Source organism: Poromitra crassiceps (genome assembly GCF_964638095.1).
Source record: "Poromitra crassiceps genome assembly, chromosome: 3".
Taxonomy (NCBI): Eukaryota; Metazoa; Chordata; class Actinopteri; order Beryciformes; family Melamphaidae; genus Poromitra; species Poromitra crassiceps.
This window is the reverse complement of record NC_139625.1, coordinates 15673983-15691482: the sequence shown is the minus strand read 5'-3', so window position 1 is coordinate 15691482 and position 17500 is coordinate 15673983. Positions and strand designations below refer to the sequence as shown.

At 44.9% G+C, this 17500-nt stretch overlaps 1 protein-coding gene across 1 annotated transcript in view; it reads left to right on the top strand.

The window, feature by feature from the left end:
• LOC310772998 (partitioning defective 3 homolog B-like) overlaps positions 1-17500 on the top strand; it is a gene marked incomplete at both ends in the record, with an annotated part of 148469 nt that overhangs the window by 29334 nt on the left and 101635 nt on the right. The window contains one exon of the mRNA XM_083632939.1: positions 2128-2237. Within this exon, the coding sequence (XP_083489065.1) occupies positions 2128-2237 (110 nt within the window). The remainder of the gene's footprint in view (positions 1-2127; positions 2238-17500) is intronic.

Genomic DNA, 17500 nt, shown 5'->3' with positions numbered 1-17500 from the left:
GACTATAAGGGCTAATTGCAACAGCTTATTTGCATTATGCATAAGTAATTATGGTGATAGAGAGAAAAATATGAATATGAAGAGTTGGGAAGGGCTGTAATATACCATATATCTATGCAGGCTAGCCTGGTTTGAACTCTGCAAACAGCTAGCAGCAGTCATCACATTACTAGTGATGTGTACAAAACTTTCTATATAGCAATAGGTGTCGTTTGTTGTTTAGCAGGATTACGGGAAAACTACTGGGCCGATTTTCATGAAACTTTATGGAAGGGTGTACCATGGGCCAAGGAAGAACCCATTACATTTTGGAGCGGAGCCGGATCCAACTCACGCAATAACAACATGAACAACAATAATAGTGAATTTTAGCGGGCCTTGGCGGAGGCCTACTCTCTCTGAGTGCCCGTCTAGTTAGGAATGCTTAGGGTATTACGAATTTACTAGGATAAGAAAATGTAGATTATGTGACCCCACAGGCTTTGAACATCCCTTAAGGTTTGTGGATTAGAGAAAAACAAAATCTAACTTTGAAAATCAATGAGTTATTACCTCTCTGCCAGCATCAACACTTTTAACACAATGATTTCAGCAGGATTTCTTGACTTCATAAGATCACAAGTAAAAAAAAAGGTCTCTATGTTTTCTATTTTTGATCAATGTCATGTTTCACTGCAAAGAGAGCTCATTTTGAGTGCGTGAATTTCACCAACCCAGACCTTAAAGGTTATTTACATGTAAAAGTCCTTTAATTGTGGTGAGCCATCATGTTCCATGCGTAGATATGGTTTTATTCTAGTTCCTTCTAGTCAAGTCTAGTCTATGTCTCTAGCTGACCCTTACCCTCTGACCTCCTCCTCCTCCTTGTAGGAGGGCAAAAGCAAAGAAACATTCTCAACAAAAGTATCATGCGGACATTAAAAAGCCTCCTACTTAAACAGAAACAGTCTAATCCAAAGCAAGCCTCCCGAGTCCCTCAAAGTGAAGGTAAGCTGAGGAAAACAGTGGATGCGTTGCTTAGCACACTGGAAATGAGGCAAGGTTGTGTGCCACACAGCAGATCTTCCTGCTCAATCGTCTGCAGCTGTTGAGTGGTGAGAAGAAAGAGCCAGGACGTTTGAGGAGCACTTTTTGCATCTCCTCTGGCCACACTCAGGATGTGACATCAATACGCTCCTTCTGGGAAAGTTGAATGGAGACAGTTATGCCATTGTTTTACTGAAGCATCAAGCATGCCATCTGGACCAGAGGATCTAGAATGAGTCAAGCTGGGTTTTATTGACTGTTATTGTTTTTTTTGGTTGATGTCGCCAACAAATCCAATAAGAGTGGGGTCACTCCACGTGTTCATGCAGTTGTTGTGAATGTGTTGTTACGTAGGGCTGCAACTAACGGTTATTGTCGTTATCGATGAATCTGTCGATTATTTTCTTTAGTTGTTTGGTCTATGAAATGTCATAAAATGGTGAAAACATGTCGTTCAGTGTTTCGCAAAGCCCAAGATGACGTCATCAAATGTCAAGTCTGGAATCAGATAATTTTGACTTTGTGTCTTTAACAATTACTCAAAGTTCAAGTTCAAGTATATTTATTGTCATTGTTAAATTACTCCAACAACGAGATATAGACAAGCATCTCCCTGAGACGTACAGTGAAACACCAAGGTAAAGTGCATCGGCCCAAATAATAAATACATACAATAAGTGAAGTGAAGTGGTGCCTCCTCTGGTCGTTAGGGGCGCCTGTTAGTAGGGAGGCGAACTCGTTGGAATAGCGTGATCCTCCCACGTGCTATGTTCTACCGGTGAAGCTTCCCCTGTCAGGTGAAAAGAAGCGGCTCTCCCCAGATCGGCAGAGGGTGGAGCAGCAACCAGGATACATAAATTTAAATTAGCACTAATGGGGGATAGAACTGGGATAAAAAATCTGAAAAAAAAGAAAATTACTCAAAATGATGAATCAATTATCAAAATAGTTGTTGATTAATTATCTCTGGATCGATTAATCGATGAACCGTTGCAGCTCTAGTGTTATTACTGTGTTTTTAATGCTAGCTTCCCTGGTGGTGCAGTAAAGATTGATTGATTGATTGATTATTGATTGAGGGTTGTTGTATTGCATTGGCAGTGAGTTTCAGAAGGCGCCCTACATGCCTGCAGGCCTTAATACTGACCGACAACTGGCCAACCCCCCAGACAACACACCTCGCAACCGGGCCTCCAAGAGCATGGATCTGGGTGAGTGAACACACGAAGGCACACACACACACACACACACACACACACACACACACACACACACACACACACACACACACACTCACACTCACACTCACACTCACACACTCTCACTCTCACTCACTCACTCACTCACTCTCACACACACACAAACACACATGCACGCACTCACTCACTCACTCACTCACACCTCACTCACTCTCTCACTCACACACACACACACACACACACACGCCAGTGAAAGAAGCCATTGTTTTCCCGTCCTGCCCTCTAGGCAAGGCAAGTTTATTTGTATAGCACATTTCATGCGCAGAGGCAATTCAAAGTGCTTTACATAAAATAGATAAAAAGTAAAGAGCATAGAGAAATAAAAAAAAGATTAAGAAAAAAAGTTTTACAAAGCATAATAAAAAAGTATAAATTCCAGAAAAGTGCAATTTGGAGTCTTCACATAAAAATAGACAATGACAATGAGGAGCAAATCAAGTAAAGTAGAGAGATATTTTTACCCCCCTAAAGGAAACATACCTTTCCTAGATGAAATGTATCCCCCCCCCCCCTAGCTCTGTTGAGTTTTCCTACAATATCTTCCTGCCTACAGTACATCCCAATATATTCTGGTCAAAGCCTCTTGAAATCCATGAAGGTTTGTGAAATTGAGAGAGAAAAATCAAGGCCTTGAACGTTTTTGAAAATCGACATAAAGAGACATGGGTCATTGAAAATGCTTGAATTTATTTATTTTGTGCAAGAATAGAAATGTAGATTTTGTTTTTACTTGACGTGTAACAACACAGTTGAGAAGTGGTCACACGTTCACGCCTCACTCTGTTTAATTGTTGTCTGTGAGGTTCTGTAAAGCTGCTAGTTCTCATTATAAAAATGCTCAGTGGTGTAACAGTAATTAACCTTGATCCATGTCTCAAACTAGGCCATGTTGGCTGCTTGAATTTGAAGGAATTGGGCCTGAAAAGTCTTTGAAAAGTCCTTGAATTTGATGTTTAAGAAGGTGTGTTGTGTGTGTGTGTGTGTGTGTGTGTGTGTGTGTGTGTGTGTGTGTGTGTGTGTGGTGGTGTGTGTGTGTGTGTGTGTGTGTGTGTGTGTGTGTGTGTGTGTGGATACTATCCATTCTTCCCTCAATCCTGTCTGCTCTTGATCAGATGTTTATATCAGACCTCACAGCCTCTTGATCAGATATTTATTTATTGATCAGGGGCCGGTTGCACCAAGTGGTCTTAACTACCGTAAATTCCGGACTATAAGCCGTGGCTTTTTTCCCGTTTTTTGGCCTTTTTTGGCCCCTGCGGCTTATATAACGGTGCGTCTTATCTATGGATTTTTTCCAAAAAAAAAAAAAAATCTCTCTTTTTTAGCACTCTTTCTAACTATAAATCCACTTCTGTTTTAATTTCCTCTCTTGCCCTCTTTTAACAACATAACATAACATAACATAACACAACACAGGTAAGCAGAAAGAAAAAGACGAAGCAATCACGCCATGAATGAGGAAATGACTCACCTGCTGGAGGCTGGAGATACACGCTTGGGCTAAACTTTTACTCCGTGAAACACTATCGATTAAGTCCGACATCGCTCAGAGGTTTTGAGCAGCTTGAAAACAAGTTTGAAAACGTGCAGAAGTCCATCCACTCACTCACTAAAGAAACTAAGGCAACCGTGAACAGAGTTTATAATGCGGAAAAGCGCATCCGCGCACTGGAGGACAAAAACAACACAGTGAGTCCGAAAATGGATAAAATGCAAAATCGAAACCCTGCACACGCAGGTTGATGACTTAATCAGCAGGAGTAAAAGAAATAACATTCGCCTGATCAATGTAAAAGAGGAGCTGAGATTGGTGACATGGACGCTTTCGTGGCAAAATCCTGTGTTACATCCTGGACCTGAAGGAAGGCGAGAAACCACCAGAGGTGGACAGGGCACACCGGGCGCCTCGGCCACGTCCAGACCCCGGCCTGCCACCGAGGGCCATCTTCATCTGCCTACTCCGCTGGCCCGACCGTCAACTCATCCTCCAGGCTGCGGGGAAGAAGCCCCTCACCTGGGAGGGTACGCGCTTTTTCGTCCGGCAGGACCTCTCCGCGTTGGTGCAACAGAAACGCGCAACATACAACAGCATCATCGAGTCAATGGATATCGCTTTGGCGTACTGTACCCAGCGAGACTCGTCATAACCAGACCGGACTATCTTTAGCACTCTTTCTAACTATAAATCCACTTCTGTTTTAATTTCCTCTCTTGCCCTCTTTTCACCACACCGCGGACACTGTGTGCACTGTAAAAAAAACAAAAAATACCATTAAAACACCCGCGGCTTATAGACCGGTGCGGCTTATAGAAGAAAAAAATAGTCAACTTTGAAGGTGCGGCTTATAGACCGGTGCGCCTTATAGTCCGGAATTTACGGTATGCCTGGTCGTAACTCCTACGTCGGTCTTAGTTAAGACCAGTCTTTAGAGTGGATTTACGCCTGTTGCACCAACACGGCTTACCTCTGGTCTTAACTACGCTGGTCGTAGCAATGCGCGTTCATGTGAATTGTCGGGGAATGCCCTCTGATTGGCCCACAAATGTGCCTCGCGCCGTCACCCACTACTGTATGTGCGTCACTACACCCTCCCTCCTCCCACCCCCCTCCTCCTGTAGAAGCCCCTGGGGAAAATGGCGGCGGCGATTAGTGTCAGGCAGTCTGAATGAAATTGAATGTAACGTTCCCAATTCTATGTATTAAATTCTAAAAAAATTAACGGCAACATTTGGGAAGGCTAAGCCACACAACTAGTTAGTTATAATCTTAACATCGTGCTTCAAAGACGGAGAACTGGCTGTGTTACGACGATGACGGTCAAAAAGGTCTCCGCGGAGATCTCTGTTACAGGCAGGCTCTACGCCTCCTCCTGACGAGGCGTAACTCTTACGCCTGGGCGTAGTGAAAATAAGGCTTAAGCCGTCTTGGTGCAACCGGCGTAGCTGTTAGGTCGTAAAGTTACGACCAACTTAGCTTAAGACCAGTCGTAAGACCAGTTGGTGCAATCGGCCCCAGATGTTTATATCAGACCTCACAGCCTCTTGATCAGATGTTTATATCAGACCTCACAGCCTCTTGATCAGATATTTATTTATTGATCAGGGGCCGGTTGCACCAACTGGTCTTACACTGAGTTGGTCGTAACTTTACGACCTAACAGCTACGCCGGTTGCACCAAGACGGCTTAAGCCTTCTTTTCACTACGCCCAGGCGTAAGAGTTACGCCTGGTCAGGAGGAGGCGTAGCGCCTGCCTGTAACAGAGATCTCCGTGTCTTAGGCTGGGTTCACACCGACGACCCAAGCCTTGCCTATGCCTTGCCTTTACCCACGCTTTTTAATAGGCGTCCGTTTTAGTCAACGAGGCTGTGTACACCGGCCGCCTGAGCGTGAACCCTGCGTGTACCCACGCCTTGCCTGTGCCTTGCCGATTTTATCGAATAGGCGTGAGTTCTATTTTGAAGCCGACAAGGCACGCGCAGGCAGACTTCTTCTGTCAAGCCATGAAAGAAAAACGCACAATATCCGTCGGAAATAGCAAAGTCAACTGAATTTCAAAATAAAATGGAGTTACTACAACATGTTGAGCAGAGAGACAGAGAGATTGACGGGTAGCTATCACGTGGGGCTTTCTCCCCGTCGGCAAACAAATCTTCATGAGAGAGAATAGCGACCGAAGAAGCAAGATGGACAATGTTGTTGTGCCAGCACATATTCTTGCAAGATCACCTCTCTAGAATGTCCGACTATAGTCAGACCTGGTTATACATATCCAGCATCAATAGAACATTAAATATATCCGATTTATTTTACCTAGAGTAGAGGCTACCCATGACAATTCTGGACAACACGTTAAAAAATACAGTCGGGAGAGAGGAGAGGCGCTTGTGACTCGGCTCCAGGTTCGGCGTGCAAAAGGCGTGCGGTGTGATCGCAAAAGCGTGTAACAGGTTCACGCCCAGCTCGGCGTAGGCGTGGGTTGAGGCAAGGCAAGGCGTAGGTTGTCTGTGTGAACGAAGCGTTATCAGCGGAGACCGTTTTGAGTCCTTACCCTCATCGTCGTAACACAGCCAGTTCTCCATCTTTTGAAGCATGATGTTAGATTACAACGAGCTAGTTGTGTGGCTTAGCCTTCAAAAATGTTGCCGTAAATTTTTTAGAATTTAATACATAGAATTGGGAACGTTACATTCAATTTCATTCAGACTGTCTTTCTGGCTCAATCGCCGCCATTTTTCCCCCGGAGCGAGGGAGGGTGAGAGGAGGGAGGGTGTTTTACAGTAGTGGCTGAGAGAGCGTAGTGGCACAGTGCTCCAAGCAGGTCGCGAGGCACATTTTTTGCAACATCATCCAATCAGGGTGCATTCCCTGGCAATTCACATGGACGCGCATTGCTACGACCAGCATAGTTAAGACCAGATGTAAGCCGTGTTGGTGCAACAGGCGTAAATCCACTCTAAAGACTGGTCTTAACTAAGACCGACGTAGGAGTTACGACCAGGCATAGTTAAGACCACTTGGTGCAACCGGCCCCTGATGTTTATATCAGACCTCACAGCCTCTTGATCAGATGTTTATATCAGACCTCACAGCCTCTTGATCAGATATTTATTTATTGATCAGATGTTTATATCAGACCTCACAGCCTCTTGATCAGATGTTTATATCAGACCTCACAGCCTCTTGATCAGATATTTATTTATTGATCAGATGTTTATATCAGACCTCACAGCCTCTTGATCAGATATTTATTTATTGATCATGTTTATATCAGACCTCACAGCCTCTTGATCAGTTATTTATTTATTGATCAGATGTTTATATCAGACCTCACAGCCTCTTGATCAGATATTTATTTATTGATCAGATGTTTATATCAGACCTCACAGCCTCTTGATCAGATGTTTATATCAGACCTCACAGCCTCTTGATCAGATATTTATTTATTGATCAGATGTTTATATCAGACCTCACAGCCTCTTGATCAGATATTTATTTATTGATCAGATGTTTATATCAGACCTCACAGCCTCTTGATCAGATGTTTATATCAGACCTCACAGCCTCTTGATCAGATATTTATTTATTGATCAGATGTTTATATCAGGCCTCACAGCCTCTTGATCAGATATTTATTTATTGATCAGATGTTTATATCAGACCTCACAGCCTCTTGATCAGATATTTATATCAGACCTCACAGCCTCTTGATCAGATGTTTATATCAGACCTCACAGCCTCTTGATCAGATTTTTATTTATTGATCAGATATTTATATCAGACCTCACAGCCTCTTGATCAGATATTTATATCAGACCTCACAGCCTCTTGATCAGATATTTATATCAGACCTCACAGCCTCTTGATCGGATATTTATTTATTTATCAGATATTTATTTATTGATCAGATATTTATTGATCAGATATTTATTTATTGATCAGATATTTATATCAGACCTCACAGCATCTTGATCAGATATTTTTTTATTGATCAGATATTCATATCAGACCTCACAGCCACTTTATCAGATATCTATTTATTGATCAGATATTTATATCAGGCATCACAGCCACTTGATCAGATATTTATTTATTGATCAGATATTTACTGTACTGTATATCAGACCTCACAGCCACTTTATCAGATATCTATTTACTGATCAGATATTTATATCAGACCTCATAGCCACTTATAGATGCAGGCAAGGATTTTCTGGTCAAAGCCTCTTCCGTCCGTTGATGGACAGACATCAGACAAGGTTAAGCCTGATCACTCCAGTTCCTAGGTTTACTCTTTCCATCTGGTCCTGTTAAAATTCACTAAATCAGCACTCACCAATCACTAAATAATAATAATAAAGTTCATTAAAGAGCTAAAAGAATAGGAAACACGAATATGAGGAGGTCAGTGTAAAGACCTCAGCTCTAACCAAGACGGAGCATATTTCCTGGGGTAAGTACACAAGTATAAACCATATCGTCTCAACCATCACAAAGCAGTCAAAAACACCAGTCTAATTATGGGTCCAGACTACACACACACACACACACACACACACACACACACACACACACACACACACACACACACACACACACACACAGTCACATGCGTCTTATCAGTACATTCCTTTGTTGTGATATGTCGCCCCCTCCTATTATCCAACGGCCTGCAGGGGTTTGACCTGCTGACCTCATAAACCCAGGGGCTTTCCTATAACAGACCGTCTGTGTGTGTGTGTGTGTGTGTGTGTGTGTATGTGTGTGTGCGTGTGCGTGTGTGTGTGTGTGTGTGCGTGCGTGCGTGTACGTGTGTCCTTTCTCTTTCTGTCTGAAAGGCGTGAGGTTTCCAATCTCATGGTTAGATGTGTGTCTGGATGGCGAGAATGAAGCGGCTTATTTCCTGGTATTAACCTGAGCTGACCCCTCCTTCCTTCTTTCTCTCTCCCTCTCTCTCCCTCTCTCTCCCTTTCTCTCTCTCTCCCTTTCTCTCTCTCTCTCTCTCTCTCTCTCTAGTCTTTTCATCTTTCTTTATCTCTTGCCTTTTCTACCTCGTTGATACTTTTCTTCAATACTCTTGTTATCCAGGCCTATTCGGACAAGGTCATTGCTCTTTCCGTTTGTCGCTCTATCACTCTCTCTCTCTTTCTCTCTCTCTCTCTCTCCTTCTCTCTCTCTCTCTCTCTCTCTCTCTCTCTCTCTCTATAAGTAGAGATGGGATATCGGTATCGGGTGCCGATACTGAAGTAATGCACATATCAGATAGCGGACTGAGGTCGCCGATCCACGTTTGGATCCAGATTCCATTCATAGCTTGTTGCACCGGACCATAAACCCGCCGTAACATAACATGAGACAGTGCTAGTACGTAGTCGGAGTAGTGACCTACTGACGTTAGCAGTTAGCTAACGTTACCTTAGTTTTGGAGATATTTTAGTCTTGTCGATATTTGGGGGTTTGCAGGGGTGTGTGTAATTGTCGGTTTGTTGAAATGTTGTTTTATTAATGGTTGAATTTAATATTGTGGAATCTTATGAACCAGGCAACCAATGCTATGAGATAATTGATTACCAAATCAAATACTAAAATATCTCTCAGTAGGAACCACCTATGTAAAGGTGGATGTTGCAACTATTTTGGAGAGCTGCCAAGAGCGCTCTGGTATCGGAATCAGTATTGTATCAGTATTGTATTGTATCGGCAGATATCCAAATTCAGGTATCGGATCGGATTGGAAATGAAAGAAAGTGGATCTCTATTTAGAACTTTTTAACTTTTAGCACTTTCCTTCCTCAACTCTTTCTCTCGCTCTTGTTATCTCGAGCTGATGAGCTCATCGCTCTCTCTTCTATGTCTCTCTCTCTCTCTGTCCCTCTATGTCTCTCTGTCTCTCTCTCTGTCTCCCTCCCTCTCTCTGTCTCTCTCTCTCTCTCTCTGTCTCCCTCCCTCTCTCTGTCCCTCTCTGTCTCTCACTCTCTCACTCTCTCTGTCTCCCTCCCTCTCTCTGTCTCTCTCACTCTCTCTCTCTCTCTCTCCCTCCCTCTCTCTCTCTCTCTCACTCCCTCTGTTCTCTCTTCGGCCTCTCTGATTTCCAATCCCGGTTCATTAGGTTCAGTGGATTGGCTTTCTTCCTGCAGCACACGCCTCCGCCACCCAAGCTGATTGGCTTTCATTACGAACAGGGGTGGTCCACACACACACACACACACACACACACACACACACACACACACACACACACACACACACACACACACACACACACACACTTACACACACTTACACACACTTTCTTTTCTCTCCCTTTGAGAGCTCCCTGACTACGCACTGCTATCTCCATCTCTGGCCCTTCAACCTATTTTTTTAATCTCTGTGGTTCTACTCATTCAAATCGCTCAGGGCTGAAACAAGGTAGTTAGCAGAGTGCTGTGTGTGTGTGTGTGTGTGTGTGTGTGTGTGTGTGTGTGTGTGTGTGTGTGTGTGTGTGTGTGTGTGTGTACATGTGTAAATGTGGCAGTAGCACTCAACACATACAAGACCTCGCTGACCCCGTCCAGAGGCTCCCGTGTTTAAAGGGCCATTTCACACAAAATGCTCCCTGCTCCCCCAGGAGACTGCCCTGCATGTCAGTCACAGCACAGGAGACTATCCTGCATGTCAGTCACAGCACAGGAGACTATCCTGCATGTCAGTCACAGCACAGGAGACTACCCTGCATGTCAGTCACAGCACAGGAGACTATCTTGCATGTCAGTCACAGCACAGGAGACTACCCTGCATGTCAGTCACAGCACAGGAGACTATCCTGCATGTCAGTCACAGCACAGGAGACTATCCTGCATGTCAGTCACAGCACAGGAGACTTCCCTGCATGTCAGTCACAGCACAGGAGACTACCCTGCATGTCAGTCACAGCACAGGAGACTACCCTGCATGTCAGTCACAGCACAGTAGACTACCCTGCATGTCAGTCACAGCACAGGAGACTACCCTGCATGTCAGTCACAACACAGGAGACTATCCTGCATGTCAGTCACAGCACAGGAGACTATCCTGCATGTCAGTCACAGCACAGGAGACTATCCTGCATGTCAGTCACAGCACAGGAGACTATCCTGCATGTCAGTCACAGCACAGGAGACTTCCCTTCAGGTAGATTCCTGGCCACTTGTAGCCGAGTTGCAGACGGCTTAGCTTTTATTAAAGTGTCGTGGACAGAGGGGAGATCAGCCATATTGACCTGAGATGCCTCCAGATGCCTCTGCAAATATTCTGTTGACTCAACACCTCCTTACACAGACCATACACTAACACACACACACACACACACACACACACACACACACACACACACACACACACACACACACACACACACACACACACACACACACACACACACCTCCTTACACAGATCATACACTAACACACACACACACACACACACACACACACACACACACACACCTCCTTACACAGATCATATAACACACACACACACACACACACACACACACACACACACCCCTCCCTCCTTACACAGATCATACACTAACACACACACACACACACACACACACACACACACACACACACACACAGATCATGCACTAACACACACACACACACACACACACACACACACACACACACACCTCCTTACACAGATCATACACTAACACACACACACACACACACACACACACACACACACACACACACACACACACACACACCCCTCCCTCCTTACACAGATCATACACTAACACACACACACACACACACACACACACACACACACACACACACACACACACAGATCATGCACTAACACACACACACCTCCCTCCTTACACAGATCATATACTAACACACACACACACACACACACACACACAGCTCCCTCCCGTGCTGATAATGAACTCTTTGTGCTCTATATGTCCAATAGGTATGCACGGTATATATCGGCAATCATATCGGTATCAGACGATGTTAGTCTTTAAAAAAAAATATATATATATATATATACCGTAAATTCCGGACTATAAGCCGCACCTTTTTTCCCGTTTTTTGGCCTTTTTTGCCCCCTGCGGCTTATATAACGGTGCGGCTTATCTATGGATTTTTTCAAAAAAAAAAAAAAAAAAATCTCTTTTTTAGCACTCTTTCTAACTATAAATCCACTTCTGTTTTAATTTCCTCTCTTGCCCTCTTTTCACCACACTGTATGACACTGTGTGCACTGTAAATAACAACACAGGTGGTGTTGTGTTATGTTGTTTTGTTGAAATGTTAATAAATGGGAGCTTCCTCAAACAGCCATCTCTTTCCCGACAATCCCCTCTGTGCATGAACCCTTACATATGGTAATTAAACATTAAAACACAAAAAAATAAAAAATAAAAAAATAAACATTAAAACACCCGCGGCTTATAGTCCGGTGCGGCTTATATAAGAAAAAAATAGTCAACTTTGCAGGTGCGGCTTATACACCGGTGCGGCTTATAGTCCGGAATTTACGGTATATATATATGTATATCCGTATCTGTCCGATGAACAAAATACTGTAACAACAATGTTAATGTCGGTTATCGTCCAAAATGTTCATACTGAGAGGAAACAATGCTGTTTTGGAAATGAAGAAGACAACGTTTTCAAATCCACAGTGTTTACATGTGTTTTTCGGTATGTCCAAAATGTTATTATCATAGAAACTTGTTTTCATACAGATCATATCGACATCGGTAAATACCGGTTATCATATACATGTATATAATGTGAATATTGGTTATCGGTATTGGCCAAAATTTTCACATCTGTGAAGGCCTAATATCCAAGGATGTTATGACACCTACAGTGGTACTTCTGTGTGTGTGTGTGTGTGTGTGTGTGTGTGTGTGTGTGTGTGTGTGTGTGTGTGTGTGCGTGTGCGTGTGCGTGTGTGTGTTCCTGCAATTCTATTCTCAGAAGGACTGAATGTCCTCACAAGGATAGAAAGATGAGGACACTCTTCCAAAGGGAGGACCTCACTTCTATGAGGACTTGACTCTAGTAACCCTAAAGTCAAGTCCTAAACCTTTGTAGGTTAGAATTAAAGGTTGGATTAGGTTTAGGGTAGACTAAAGGTCAGGTGGGATTAGGGATTTAGTGGGTGTCACTGGGTCAGGGGTTTGAATCCAGCCTAGAACCTCACTCTGCCAAAAACATCATCTTAATAAAGGAATTGGGGTAAGGGGTTAGGTATGTAGTGGGGACTGAGGGTTTAGGGTTTGAATTTAGTCAATAGAAAGTCATAGCAAGTATAGTAATACAAGCCAGTGTGTAAAAAGTGTATGTCGGTGGTCGCGTTAACCGAATATTTGTACCCATTTCTTTTTTTTTACAATGACAGAAAAATCTGAAGGCTGTCTGTCATTTTAACACGAGTAATAATAGATTATGACTACATTTTTTTCCGACCCTGTCACTCAAAATGACAGACTACGAGAAAGCCTAACGCAGCCTCTGGTGTATGCACGCCGGTAACGCATGCATGAGTGTGCTATTTTATCTGCTTTTCCCCCCTCTCTGCTTGCTTTTCTGTGAGCACACTTGAGTTCAGGAGTTCATTCTGTGTACAGTGATGGAGAAGAGAGTACCTGTCAGCCCCCCACAAACGCCTGTCAGACTCCACTAAGTGTGTTTTGTTGAATTGCTGCCGGTGTGGCATCCATGTGTTGTTGGAGCTGCTCCACAGCGTATTCTCTCCCCACCAAACTCATCAACATGCAGAAGTGTATTTTAGCCTTGCTGTTGTTCTGCTATGTGCGCAAATGTAAACACAAGCGGAGCTGCGGGGAAACCAAGTCACAAAAACTACCGCTAGACACTTGTATTATCTGATTTTTGGCGTATGTTTGCCACTGTATTTCTATGTTTATGTGAGTCATTACACCAGAAAACAACCAATATCAGCTTTATCTCTCAACTAACAATGCACACGGCATTGCCCGGGTTAGAAAGGCACAAAGCAATACTTTTGCTTGGCCGTAAAGGATGCTAGTGTCCAGGTGGTTTCCCAGACTTTCCAGAAGGTTCCAGGACTTGACAACGTGCCCATGACCTTCCCCCGGATCATAACCCACTGCCATGCACATTTTCAGCCCAATCTGACCAGAGGTGTGGGCATGAGCTGGTTTCCAGGTGGTTTCCAGGACTTCCCAGGTGGTTCAAAGGCTTATCAGGTGGTTCTTCCAGGACTGTCCAGCCCAATCTGACCTTGGGTGGTGGGCATGCATTAAAGATACAGAGATAAAGAGATTAAACTTTATTATATAGTAGGGATGCACGATATATCGGCAATCATATCGGTATCGGCCGATGTTAGTCATTTTTTAACATATCGGTATCGGCCCGATGTTGCAATGTTAATATCGGTTATCGGTATCAACCAAATTCTTCACATTAAGATGAAATAATGCAGTAAATCTATGATTTATGGGCTTTTACAAATGTTTTTGAAGTAAAGAAATGCATTACTTTTTCAAATTCAGTGTGTTCAATGTGTTTTTCAGTATGTACAAAATTTTATTATCATAGAAATGTGTTTTTATACAGATCATATCGACATCGGTAAATATCGGTTATCGGCCAAAACGGCAATGTTAATATCGGTTATCGGCATCGGCCAAAATTTTCATATCGGTGCATCCCTATTATATAGATCTTTCAATGCATGTGGATTGCAAAGGAACTCCCTCCCTCCATGTCTGATGCCCTGGGCCATGCAGTGTGCTGCTGAACACACCCTCCCTCCATGTCTGATGCCCTGGGCCATGCAGTGTGCTGCTGAACATGTCTGATGCCCTGGGCCATGCAGTGTGCTGCTGAACACACCCTCCCTCCATGTCTGATGCCCTGGGCCATGCAGTGTTCCCTCCCTCCATGTCTGATGCCCTGGGCCATGCAGTGTGCTGCTGAACATACCCTCCCTCCATGTCTGATGCCCTGGGCCATGCAGTGTGCTGCTGAACATACCCTCCCTCCATGTCTGATGCCCTGAGCCATGCAGTGTGCTGCTGAACATACCCTCCCTCCATGTCTGATGCCCTGGGCCATGCAGTGTTCCCTCCCTCCATGTCTGATGCCCTGGGCCATGCAGTGTGCTGCTGAACATACCCTCCCTCCATGTCTGATGCCCTGGGCCATGCAGTGTGCTGCTGAACATACCCTCCCTCCATGTCTGATGCCCTGGGCCATGCAGTGTGCTCCTGAACATACCCTCCCTCCATGTCTGATGCCCTGGGCCATGCAGTGTGCTGCTGAACATACCCTCCCTCCATGTCTGATGCCCTGGGCCATGCAGTGTGCTGCTGAACATACCCTCCCTCCATGTCTGATGCCCTGGGCCATGCAGTGTGCTCCTGAACATACCCTCCCTCCATGTCTGATGCCCTGGGCCATGCAGTGTGCTGCTGAACATACCCTCCCTTCATGTCTGATGCCCTGGGCCATGCAGTGTGCTGCTGAACATACCCTCCCTCCATGTCTGATGCTCTGGGCCATGCAGTGTGCTGCTGAACATACCCTCCCTTCATGTCTGATGCCCTGGGCCATGCAGTGTGCTCCTGAACATACCCTCCCTCCATGTCTGATGCCCTGGGCCATGCAGTGTGCTCCTGAACATACCCTCCCTCCATGTCTGATGCTCTGGGCCATGCAGTGTGCTCCTGAACATACCCTCCCTCCATGTTTGATGCTCTGGGCCATGCAGTGTGCTGCTGAACATACCCTCCCTCCATGTCTGATGCTCTGGGCCATGCAGTGTTCCCTCCCTCCATGTCTGATGCCCTGGGCCATGCAGTGTGCTGCTGAACATACCCTCCCTCCATGTCTGATGCTCTGGGCCATGCAGTGTTCCCTCCCTCCATGTCTGATGCCCTGGGCCATGCAGTGTGCTGCTGAACATACCCTCCCTCCATGTCTGATGCCCTGGGCCATGCAGTGTGCTGCTGAACATACCCTCCCTCCATGTCTGATGCCCTGGGCCATGCAGTGTGCTGCTGAACATACCCTCCCTCCATGTCTGATGCCCTGAGCCATGCAGTGTGCTGCTGAACATACCCTCCCTCCATGTCTGATGCTCTGGGCCATGCAGTGTGCTGCTGAACAGAGCGCAGTGCTGAGAGGGCTCATTTCTCTCAAGCTGATCAGTGGTGTCTGAAATGTCATGTGACATATGAGCCAAGGAATGAACCAATCAATGAGGAGGAAGAAACAAAGTAGCGGCCTCCTTGGTGGAATGTTACAGCATGACAGAACAGAGTGGGATGATGCAGCAGCTCCTCCATGTTTTTCTAAAAACCAATAATTGCGTGTCATACAGCGGACGGACGAATGGCAGAATGAACAAATAGAGACGGATCCACCTGCCATCCCTCTCTCGCCCTCTCGTTATCTCCCTCCCTCTCTGCCTGTCACTATGTCTCTCAACCTCTCTTGACCCATCTTTTATCTCTGAATCTCTCTCTCTCTCTCTCTCTCTCTCTCCACTCCTTGTCTTTCATTTGATACCTACCTGTCTCTTCTTCTCTCTCGACCCGCTTGCACCTTGTCTTTCTCGCTGTCTCAGCCTCCCCTTCATGGTTCCCGTCTTTCTCTCTGTCGCTGTCTCTCCCTCCCTGTGATCACGGAGACGCGGACTCTCTGGCGATGGTGGCAGAGACAGTGACTCTGCTGTCCATCATGGTCACTGACAGTCCACCCACTAGCAGACCACCATAGAGGCTATAGTGGGCCAGAGGAGCAGGTTCAGTGGCAGGCTGCTGTCACCGAGCTGCTCACCGGACAGACCCCAGAGGTCTTTTGTCCCCAGAGCCAGTATAGGCTCTTCAACTCTTCCCAGCAGGGGGAGGTTGAGGATTTGAGCACTGGGCCTGATGCGATGATGTTTTTGCTCTGTGTATCTGCTGTGTGTTCTGGCTCTATATCTTCCTTAGCCGTGCTTGTTTACTATGCACTTGATCGTCACTTTTACTCACTGGCATGGCACAAGAGTTTTCCCACATCAGGGAATTATTTTGTTTATACAATTTTGCTGTGTATTCTGACATGTTAATGTGTGTGTCTAAAGGCCGTTACACCCCAAGTGCAACGCCAATATGCAGCATGAAATTGCGAGGCGAATTTTGGCCCACCTGTCAATCACCGCAACATGTCGGAAGCAAATTTCTGAAAAATCAACCTTGGTTCGAAAAAATAATAAACGCCGCAATATCGCTCAGCGAAACTTCGCCGTTGGTATGTATATAGGTTTGAAAAATATTATTGATGTGCAAATTAATCACACGGGAAAACACCTCTGGTGTGCAAGGACCTTAACTGTGTGCTGTATTAAAGCTACTGGATGCCTACATTTCCCTATCTATCTATCTATCTATCTATCTATCTAGTATCTATCTATCATCTATCTATCTATCTATCTACTATCTATCTACTATCTATCTACTATCTATCTATCATCTATCTATCTAGCTACTATCTATCTAGCTACTATCTATCTATCTATCTATCATCATCTATCTATCTACTATCTATCTCTCTCTCTATCTATCATCTACTATATATCCATCTATCCATCTCTCCCTTTCTCTTTCTCAATTCCACCTCAATTTCTCTCTCTCCTCTCTATCTCTCCCCTCTCTCTCTCTCTCTCTCTCTCTCTCTGATTGTCTCTCT